At 40.8% G+C, this 11,787-nt stretch overlaps 1 protein-coding gene across 2 annotated transcripts in view; it reads right to left on the reverse strand.

Annotated features, from left to right (window-relative positions):
* Positions 1–9,925, reverse strand: part of epha4b (eph receptor A4b) — an 80,148-nt gene extending 70,223 nt beyond the window's left edge. For both annotated transcript variants that reach the window (XM_063885486.1, XM_063885485.1), the window contains exon 1: positions 9,732–9,925. In XM_063885486.1, coding sequence (XP_063741556.1) covers positions 9,732–9,849 — 118 coding nt within the window. In that variant the 5' untranslated portion in view covers positions 9,850–9,925. The remainder of the gene's footprint in view (positions 1–9,731) is intronic.
* Between the last annotated feature and the right edge of the window lie 1,862 nt (positions 9,926–11,787).

The following is an 11,787-nucleotide window of genomic DNA, read 5'->3' on the forward strand; positions in this document are numbered from 1 at the left end:
TATACACACACACTCACTCACACACTGAGTCACACACATTAGGAGGGTGCCAGTGGCACAAAGAGAAAGACTGCTCAATAAGACCACCACGCAGACTTAATATAGAGTACAATATGTGACTACATAATGAGTTCATAAGATCTTTTCAGCTCAGTAAAAAGGATATTACATTGGTAGATGTTATATTTAACGAAGGGGGAACGGGGGGATTGCTGACACGACATTCCACATGCTGATGCTACGTGTATAAGCCTCATTGTTTGCTGTTGATCAGCTTAAAGCACTTTTCACCCAGGTTTAATGTCCCCACACATCCCAAAAGTTGTTTTCCTGCAGTAAGAAAATGCTGACATGTACAGTTCAAAGCAATCAAGGTGCTCCTGTGGCAGAAAATCTTCTGGTAATAGAAAGAGAAGAGAAAAAGTGAGAGAATAAGCAAATGAGATGCTGATCCCTTCTGTTAAATAGAAAATAACTCTGAAATATATACTGTATTGCAAAGGTTATGATATATACATGTATACATTTTGGTATTACGTAATTATAGGTTCTTCTTATTCATGTTAAATCTGACTATACTAATAATTTGGAAATACACCTTAGAGTTGGATGAGTTGATCTATACTACTCGTGTCTGTTCACTAAATATTAGACAATTGGCCACAGCTGCTTAGCTTTGCATAGCATACAAACTGGAAACAGGAAGAAGCAGCTAGCCTGGCTTTGCCCTCTTTTATGCTAATTAAACAAATTGGAAGATTTTGAACGAGCCAGACTAGTTGTTTCACCTGCTGTTTTTACGCTTAATCTCACCAGTTTCTAATCTCACCCTCAGTTTTCCGAAATGTTAAACAAATAAAACAACTTAAATATTTTTAAGGGGAAATATATTATTGCTCAAATTAAAATCTATTGTTTAACTGTCAATGAAACGGAAAATAAAATAAACAGTAGCGTATAAACTCAAATACATTCTCTAGTACATAAAGGCTTTCCAGCTTGCTCTATATACCGAGATAACTTACTGTACTCAAATACACCCAGATGCAATAAATAAAACAGTTATACAACTCCACACAAATACACACACTGATGCACCCAATATCTCAGTATTGGTGCCACCACACACACACACCTTCCTCTGCTTCCACTCCACTGAGAGTGCAGTTCTCCGCCTGAGAGCAGGATGAAGGAGTGGGAAGAGTTGAGCTCTGAACTTTAGGAACCAACTGGCATCGCAGCTAGACTGCCACTCCTCTCTCTGGCTGTCTTTTCATCAGTCATCTCTCCACTCATCCACAAACCACCAGAGGCACTCAATCAGTCCTCTTTCTCTTAGTTTTTCTCTCTCCTTCTGTGCACTCATCCTTCATGGTATTTCATTGAAGCTGTGTGTTACTCTATATCATTTCTATCCTTGAACTATTGAAGACATACATCAATGCATGACGTCAGGTTAACTATCTTATACCTGGCATGTATGTTTAAGCCTATAAATGGGCAGTATTTTATGAGGGGACATTCAAGATGGGATTTGACAAAATTCAGTTTACATTTGAATAGGTTTATTTTACATCGTCTTTGTCAAATGTGTTTTAACATATCATCTCAGGTATGTTTTACTCATAATTGACCATATTGAATTACTCAACATATAAATGTGTTTTCTAGCTGATGAGCTATTTTAGGCCTACATGCAGTTTAACAATTAGTTGAGGTCAACAATCCTTTATTTTGAGCTCCTTTTTATGGGTTTTCTGTGCCGTTATTTTTATGAGAATGCACCACATTGCCATTAAAACTGATTGATTTTAAAGCGAATCTGCTATGAATTGTATTCACACTTTAATTTGTGTGTTTTCCCTAAAGTGGGCTCATCCCAATGTCATTTCCTTATTTCAATGAGTGATTTTGGCAGGATGATGGGATCTAGCACGGTTTAGGAGAGAAAATGTTATTCTTATTTGAGTATGATAGCTTTCTGCAAACTGAATGTGTCTATGAATAATTCAAGGGATTTAAATTAAATTCTAATCCTAATTCTTCTTTGATTCAGTTCAATTGCCCTTGCTTTCTGACTTCCCGTTCTGCTCAGAAAAATGTAATGTTGATCCTCCACACTTCGACAAACACAGAATTAAATTGGGTTGAACAGATAATTACACAGTAGCCTATAGCTTTTCCAATGAGTGATAGTCAGGAGCAGATCACTGAAGGTAAAAAGTGATTCTGGGAAACAGCAATAAAATTCAATTAGCTTTTACATGCACGGCTAAATAGTGGATGGTTGTGTAATAATGAGTTAATTGAAAAGTGAATCAAAGCATAATCAAAGTAACAATAATAATCATTTATCTTTAAATTGCATCGAAAAACTGATGAGCGTTTGACTGGATTGATTATTTGATCTTGATAATAATTTGCTTCAACATAAATCTATTTTTTAAATGAGCTTGATTTAATCAAAATCTTAATAATTCAACCGTACCAATATCACATCTATATGAGTGTCTATAGTGTTAAAGAAGTAAATATAGACCGATGTTTTTCCTTTTTTTCATCAGATAGTGTAGTAAAGCCACAGATAGACAGGAAGAGGGGATGACATGCTTCCTTTTTATTAAAACATTATCCTTTTCAAATTCATACAAAGAGGAATCTTATTTTATGAGCAAAACAAAACTATTTATCAAAAGCTCTGTGTGTTTAAACTGTGAGGTTGGATTTTATAAACCAGCAAAAATCAAACACAGCTAACCCAACTTCAGGTAAGATAAATCAGGATAACAACTGGAGATTCCTCCTACACTGCAGTCACACAGATGGGAATAAACGGGCTGTTAAGAAGCTCTTTTTCAAGGCGGCTGCTTTACTGAAGTGATTTCTAAAAGGAATGCACATGGTTTATTGAAAACCTCCTCCAAAGCCTTGAATATGGAAAAAAAAGCCTGGCAACCCAAAAAGGCAGATGGCGCGCAAAGCTAAAAATGTTTGTTAATATTCATGTATGGGATGAACTGTACCTCGTTGAGATTGCATTTTTGGATCTCCCTCCCCCTTCCGCTATGGCAGAAAGTACATTAGCCTACTCTGCTATTTCACGTCCACTGGCAGCACTAGCATAACAGAAAAGATGCCATTCTGACAGACTATGACAGGAGCACCGCCCTAGTTTGTCGCTTGAAGAGGCTCTACAGTGTGTGTGTGTGTGTGTGTGTGTGTGTGTGTGTGTGTGTGTGTGTGTGTGTGTGTGTGTGTGTGTGTGTGTGTGTGTGTGTGTGTGTGTGTGTGTGTGTGTGTGTGTGTGTGTGTGTGTGTGTGTGTGTGTGAGTTTCTCTGTGCATGCTGGTTGAACGCTTACAGTGTTGAACTGTGACACCCAGTCAGATCCAGACACTTGTTTTTTTTAATAATCTTCTTCCACGAATATGCGAACACCTCATCAAGGGCAAAGAGCAACAAAACATCCACACAAACATACACCCATAAGTGTGCGCACACATGGGCACACACAAACCAAAGACCTTGAAGAATCCGTAGCTTGCAGAACAAACCACGGACACATACGCCTCCACAGCTCAAACTGTGACGCATCCCATCATTCATTTAAAAAACTAAATGAAATCAGCTTGTGCAGAATGTATGAGCGGTAATACATAAAGCTTTTCACACAGAGTAATAACAATAATTCTGTCTTTCTCTCTAAATGTTCACGTGTTTCTCCCTTTTTGTCTTTTTCTTGACCTTTTTGGGGCTCTGTTAGTCCTATGACAGCCCTCCTGATATGACAAGAACACATGCACGCACACACACACACACACACACACACACACACACACACACACACAGACACACACATACACACACACCTGTCACCCAGTCATTGGTCACATGCGGGTAAATTGGCTCAGAATCACACGAGTGAGCCACAGCAGTGGAGAGTGGAGTTAGGAAATGTTACCATATAAATGTGTGCTTATACAGGTTGCTACTGTTTTTGGACACCCATATGCCATCTGCACACACCCCTGCAGTAATTGTCTGTCTGGCAACTTGTCTGTTTTCCCTGCTGCCTCCGTCAACTCGAAGTTAAGCCAATTTGCCCCTTCTTGGACATCAAGCAGTAAACAACAAGACAGAGCAAGCATAACTAGCCAAACACTGAAGCTAAAGAAGATAAGTGGCGGATGTGCTGCAGGGAAATTCAGAAGGGAATTATTCCAGAAAAACATCCCTAACCAACAGAGAAACATGTTTTAAGCTTGACCCTGTTTGACAATATCAATGCATCAAAAGCTTAAGCTCTTTTAGTGTCTCAAGACAAATTTCCACAACAGAGGTTCTACAAATCAGCAATCAGGGTTGACAAAAAGATAAGCAAAGAGATAAGCATTTGTGACTTGCAAGAAGCTAAAGAAATGCTACCTTTGTCCACTAAGGTTATTTCAAATCTTGAACACTGAAGGATGTACATACATTGAACAATTTCAAAAATGTGCTGATAAAAAATCTATACTAATTTTTCATATTAATGTGATCTGTAAGGTAAAATCAAGAACAATCTACACAGATATTTTCTGGCAGTTAAAGTCCTCAGGTATTTTTCTCTCATAAAACACAGCTGTTCATCAGCAGAGGAAAAGGTTGAAGCGCTGGTCAGCAAACACACTATAGCTACGGCTGACCCAAATCCTCGGCTGTTTGTTTGCAAAACTGGCTAATGCAGCCTTTCACAGCCCCGGCACGAGCCAAGCCTGCAGAGCAAACAAGAAGCGAAAAACAGAAAGAGAGGGAGAGGTACGGAAACAACCAAATTCAATTTTGACAAATTAAAGGTCAGAACATGCTGGGATAGGAGGTGGGAGTGGGAGGAGAACAGAAAGTGTGTGTGTGTGTGTGTGTGTGTGTGTGTGTGTGTGTGTGTGTGTGTGTGTGTGTGTGTGTGTGTGTGTGTGTGTGTGTGTGTGTGTGTGTGTGTGTGTGTGTGTGTGTGTGTGTGTGTGTGTGTGTGTGTGTGTGTGTGTGTGTGTTTTTTCAAGTGGCAGATAGAAAGTGGTCAAGGCCCAGTGATCAGTGATTTGAGCAGCAGTTAAGGGCTTGTTCAGAGGGGGGGGGGGTCACCAGATGTGGCGGGGGCCCACTTATTCCCAAACTTGACTACAGCCATCAGACATCACACACTGGGGGAAGGCTTCCCTTGACATTAATGAACTGTGCATCCGACTGGAATCATTCAAGCTTAAAAATTGTTCAACTTCAGGACTAGCTGTTAAAGGCAGACACATGTTCGGGACCTTACTGATGAGAACTGAAAGAATGTGTTGCTGTTCTCTTGATCAACTTGTCTAAATTGAATGATATACACACTGATGCAACATAGAGTTATATGTGATGAGTTCACTCAATAAAGCATGCAAAACAGTAAAAAAAAAAAAAAAAAAGCAATAAAAGGTCAGAAACATATTTATTCTATGGTTGTACTGAAGTTCATTAGCTAAAGTTCTGTTTATATGTGTTCACATCATAGAAGAAAAAATAAATGTATTATTATACATGCCAATAAAAATAGTCCAGAGGCTTTTTCTATTATTTTTAAACAGGCACATTCTGCATTTCATCTCCTTGTTTAATGTGAGCAAAAGCCAAGCTGTAAAAAGTGATTATTTGTGGCTTTATAGGGGGCAGTGACTTCCTGTAAACCCCCATAAAACTGCAAATGCTTGTTTTAGTCTCCGGTCAGTACACATATTAAAGAGATACAACCTTTGTAAGATTTTAAGGTTCTTGTAGGCAAATCTATTTTCACACTTTTACGTTAAGCTAAGCCTGCCAGCTGCTGACTGCAGCTTCATGTTTACAGACGTGACGTAGTAGTTGATCTACTCTGTAGGAAAGTTATTACACCTGATGTCAAACCGCAACACTAACATAAAAATGTTCAATTGTTCATCCTTTAAAACAGAATAATCTTACTAAAAAACGTATCCAGAAACCACTGGCTACACAGAAACACACACACAAAGGCTCTGCGAGTGATCAATAGGATACATGTGTGGGTTATTTAGCTTTTTGAAGAACTACACCTTTTCCTTTTTTCTTTTTTTGTCCTTATTGTTATTAAAACTTTTGTTTTATCACGCAGATTCTCTCCTGTGGATTTGTCTGTGTAATTTCAGTCTCACTCTCTTTAGCTCTCCCTCAAACACACACACACACACACACACACACACAAACACACACAAAAAAACTGAATCCATGAGGTGAAGCCCTCACAGCAGAATCCTTCTGTGTCACTGAGCTGTATTTATAACCCCATCCATCACCCAGCCCCAGGAATTCATGACACTATTCTCTGGACCAAGAACACCAAACTGCCCCCCAGCCATACATTACGATAGGATGCGTGTATTTGGTCGTGCATGTGCACATACATACAGCCACGGTGTATGGGCCTGTGTTGAGCAGATAAAGGAGCTCCACCCCATTACAGAATACAAAGGTACAGTGGCTCTCCAACCGTTTACACCTCTACTTGAGACCAAAAAGAAGGAAGTGGAAAAGAAGAAGTAGAATAAGAAAAAGAAGAAGAGATGGAGGCCACGGAGAGAAGGGAACATATGAAAGAGGGGGATTAACGATGGAAGAGGAGGTGGACGGGAAAATCATGAGGGTGCTCGCTGCTCGTGCTTGCTGTCTATTTCTGGTGCTCTCCGATGAGAGCAGAGATCTATATCCTCTTCCGTCCAAGGTCATGGTTGTTACATGGGACCATGGCAATCTCACAGACCCACACACACACACACACACACACACACACACACAGAGTGAAATTATGGCTCTGCCGATAACTACAAGCAACCATTATAGATTAAAGCAATTAAACCAGAGGAGACCTTTGACCCAACATTATACCACAGTCAGGATCTTGTGTGAATCATACGATGTGTGCGTAAGAAGAGGGCATGCTTTACATATGCTTGCCTCTGCACTAACGGCTCACCCTCATGTTAACCTTACAAAGCAATACAGCTTCCCCCACCCTCCCAGCACCCTGAAGCTAATCCAATAAAAAGCTTCAATTGTACTGTAGTTCCGAGACCAATTACAGATTACATCAAACCCCAAGACTATAACATAAAACCACAGATGATCATGTTCAGTTGTTTTTCCTTTCCCTTTTCTGCTTTCTTTATTATTAATTCAATAATATCTCCACTTGCATGCTGTTTTCCGGGAGTATTTGGAGTTAAATCACTCATCTACCAACATTAGCATACTCTATTACGCAGTGGAAGGAGGCACAGGGCTCCAAGTCATGCTCCGATGTTTTCTAGGATCGAGGGGGTATATTTAGAGAAAGAGAGGGGCGATACAAAAATAGAAATAGTCTGCTCCCCTTCCTCCAAGAATCTGCAAAAGGAGGAGGGTGCAAAAAAGGGGAGAAAACACTCTGTGTTATAAGGGATACAGAAAGGAAGTAGAGACGGGATGAGGACAGCAGGACCTAAACAAACCAAGGGGCCGCTGAGCATCCAGCCTGCAGTTACATCAGTATGCCCTCAGGGTTCAGACAGAGGGTGTGTTGGGCTCCCTCTGCTGGTGCACAAAAACTCATCCACTCCTCTTTCTCCTCTTTCTGGTGGTAACAAAGACCTACAAAACAACTTCTGAATGAACACTTGTCCACTACATCCCAGCCTGAACTGGAGCAGGTTCAAGCAGTTCTATCAATTCTGGCAGCGCCGGTCCATCCTCAGAATGGGGTTTCTGGGAAATGCCAACAATTTTATAGCATCAGTAGCTCTGGTAGTAAACTTAGCTTGTTGACAGCTTAACACTATTTGCCCTATCTAAGGGACTGTGTTCCTAATTGAGCCTTGAGAGGTCGGTGTCTTCTTTTATGACAGCCTTGCTTCTACTCGACAGACTCAGATTGAAGATTTCCTGGAATAACAAGACTATACCGAGATACGTGGGTCGAGAATATGCACAGTCGTAGACAAACGAAAGGTGTGCACACACATCTATACATACAGAGGAAAAAGGAAGAGCAATCCCCATGCAGTTGCAGGATAACCGGCAGGCCGAAAAGGTAAACAAAGGCACAGAAAGGCGGACAAAAATGGCTTTATAAGATTACGTTCCCATCTGGTCACATGTATGCACACATCCTCTACATACGCACACAAGCGGGCAATAGGCTTATACCCTTTAGGACAAGCGTCTGAAACAGCAGGACCAGAGGCAGGTAATCACAAACAGATGTGGACTGGCTGATTATTTGAAAAGTGTTTATCTGAACAATCTGACTGATCACTAACTTTAACAATTCTCAGGTAGGACACACACATGCACACACATAGCTGTTTCTCTATATCAACAGGAGTTTCCTCTTAATTCCAATTGGTTTCATCATTCATGCTCATTTCAATGAATATTTCAACAGTTAGTCTCCTTCATGTGCATTGTGTCATGCTGTTAAAACACATCTCCACTCTCTCTCCCTGTATCCTCCAGAGCCTTTGTTCTGTGTGAACTCCACGGGGCTGTGACATACATTCAGCAGCATGTACACGCAGCTCCTACTGTTAAAGTCAGACACACACAGGAGATCCCATCAAACCTCAGCCTGCCATTGTGTGCATGAATGCAAGGCAAATCATTTGAGTGTTTAACCTGTGTGTGTGTGTGTGTGTGTGTGTGTGTGTGTGTGTGTGTGTGTGTGTGTGTGTGTGTGTGTGTGTGTGTGTGTGTGTGTGTGTGTGTGTGTGAGTAGGAATAAAACAGAGAAGCTAGAGCTTTGTTGAGCAAAAGAGCAGGAATGACTGAAGCTTTTGGGAATATTGAATGAAATGATTCACAGAATGAAAATCATCTCACAGCTGTATCATACCCAGTCACACTGTCTGAAAGCTAGCCAGCGAAAACAACACACACACACACACACACACACTTCTGATTTTGTCCAAACAACCTACCATCTGCTTTTATAAACCCATTATTGTAAAAACAACTTGTGAAACCCTCTCTGTTCTGTTCTCCATTTAGTGCAACTTCCCATTAAACAAGCCAGCTACCATGTTTCAGCCCAGCAAGCAGTCAAGAGTAGTTAGTGAGTAAATGCATTGGCTAATTTCAGGCCAAGCATCGATGTTAATACAATAACTGAGAGAGGCTCAGCAGGAGCGTGTGACAAATTTAATGTAATTGCTGCTCCTCATTTGCAGACTGAGGGCTACAGCAGGAGGAAAAAAAGAACATTTATCAGTGCTTTATAATGAAGATATCTATAACTAAGAGGGATTTTGGCAGAGATGTCAATGTTGTTTTGGCGTAATTTGTATAAGTTAGTCTACTTTATTGCAAGACACATAGTTCCAGAGATTGATAAAAATGTGAAGAAGCTTTCCAGATGTCAGAAAGTGAAATGTCTTCATCAGCCCTCTCTATCTTCGGCATGGCAGGGTTGCCTGTGTGTATATATCATACAAATTTAATGTCAGTATGCTCGGAAAAGAAAAACGTGACGAACAGTTTTCCACCTCTATCTCTCTGCCTCTCGCTTTTCTTTATGCATGATTCATAACCAAGCCGAGCACTTAACCGGAGTCTCCGCCGCTCTCCCACCGCAAGTGGAACCGCGGGAAGGGGCTACCCATCCGCCAACATACGCAGCGCACAACCCGTGTCAACTCCCTCACTCACTGCACAGAAGCTTCACAATCACTCACCTTCATTCTCCGGGTAATTCCTTAAGGCTTGGCACGGCGACAACGCCTGAAAAATAAGAAGCAGGGAGGACAGGAGGGGAAGGGATGGATAGATCCACAGGACGCGTGCTGGTGCCATTTTTCAGGCTGCGCTGCGCCCTCGCTGCATCCCTGTTAGCGGTGTCGAGTCGGTGAGCGCAGCCTTGCGATTGAGGAGACAGTGAGAGAGAGAGAGAGAGAGAGCAGGGGAGAGGGCAGGAGGGGGGAGAGAGAGAGGAGGAGACGCTGGGAAGGAGGGTCTATAGCCAGCCGAGTCCTGTCAATCAGTTGCCTGGCTCTAGGGTTGTATGGAGGCCTTTGGAGACTGCTCGCACTAGGATACACTGTATAAAATAATCCATCTGAGCTGATGATTTAGCCTGCTTTTCAGTTTTAATATGTATTAAATTTAGCTCCTTACCAAACACGATGAAGATTCAAGGACATAATCAACATTTTTTGTATCTCTTCAAGGCTATCCTAAACTGAAAATCATGTACCAGTGTGCTTCAAAAGTAACAAAACCCTGTAAATGTCACAGCAAAACCAAAGCATTTATAGGGATCAGATCGTTACAATTATGTACAATATTTTTTTAAATATCATTGTCCTGGTATTTGTTATTATTTTAAGGAGATGCTTAAAGGTAAAGTATTTCATCCTTTTTTGCACAGCTGTATTCTGTGTTCAACCCTTGTAGATCAAATAAAGACAGCTGTGCATCCCATCCCCCCTTTCAGCACCAATAAAAGGGATTATCACTGAGAATTTGAAGTACATTTAGTCATGGTCTGTACTGTACATAGTCATGTTAGAAAAGGGAAAAAAATCACTTTTATCAATAAAATGTTGTTGACTTGTTTTTTATTCATGTCCAATACCCAAAACTGGGCTTAGTAGAGATAGGCATTTTAAACGCCCATGTTGTAAAGTGAGGTTTAAGGGATTTAACCACATATTTAGAAAAATAAACATCTCATTACTGTTGCCAAGTTTTTTGGTTCTATATAATTTTCTGGGCAGCACCAGAATAAACACTCCCATCTCATTTTAGAAATACTGTCAATTATTTTGATAAGCGACATGGTCACATGGCAATTACTGGATTAGTGTCAGCTCAGGCTTGCCTCTCTCTGTCTTTGCCCAGTTGTTGATATGGTTCCTGCAGATGCTACCAGCAGTAGACAACCCTGACATGCACAACAGCTTCCAATCAAACTCTTTATGGAGATTTATTCTGCCTACATTACATGTTTGACTGCAGTGTAGGCGTCAGGAATGTCTGTGAATCCTGCTGTTGGTATCAAGCAGACTGTCTTTAAACATGAATAAATAAACTGTGCTGCCTGTCGTATGAAATGTGCGAGGAAGAGCTGAGAGTGTGCAAGGTCAAGCTTTCAATCTTCATCTTCTTTAATACTTCCTACTGGCGGAGATCATGTAGTGAAACCCCTGTCTCTGACACGAGGAGACGCCTATAAAAGGGACATGTTACCTCTCCTGCTTAACCGCTCCAGTGTGTGCATGTGTTTGTCCATACATGGTGTTGTTTTTTCACCCCTCCTGTTTCAGCTTCTCCACCTGCTTTAACCAATTCTTTCACATGTAAGTTGAGGTCCACCCAAAATGATTGATAGCCATTGAAGCAACAGTTCATCGGGAAAAGGGTTGCTAAAAACCCACAGCTATGGCTCAGTCCACAAGTAATTAAACATGCCTACCAGTACATCTAAAGCTCTCTATTTAACATGTTGTGTATTTTATTTATCTATGTTAAATTATTATTTTTTGCTAGACTATTTTGTGGCTGCGTGCATTTCAGTGTGTGGTTTTGACTTTAAATTGGGTGAAATTAGAACCTATTTCCATATCAAATTTTGCATTTCTCTTTGCTGTGAATGCTGAGCACAGCTAAAAGAATGAGGTAAAGAGATCCCATAGGTTACCTAATAGGTGGAATGTTTTCCCTGCAGCTTGCAAGCAAATGTGATGTAACCCCACTGAGATTTATGGAAGGATCATGACCACAATTATATTT

This window comes from Eleginops maclovinus, chromosome 6 (assembly GCF_036324505.1).
Source record: "Eleginops maclovinus isolate JMC-PN-2008 ecotype Puerto Natales chromosome 6, JC_Emac_rtc_rv5, whole genome shotgun sequence".
Lineage (NCBI taxonomy): Eukaryota > Metazoa > Chordata > Actinopteri > Perciformes > Eleginopidae > Eleginops > Eleginops maclovinus.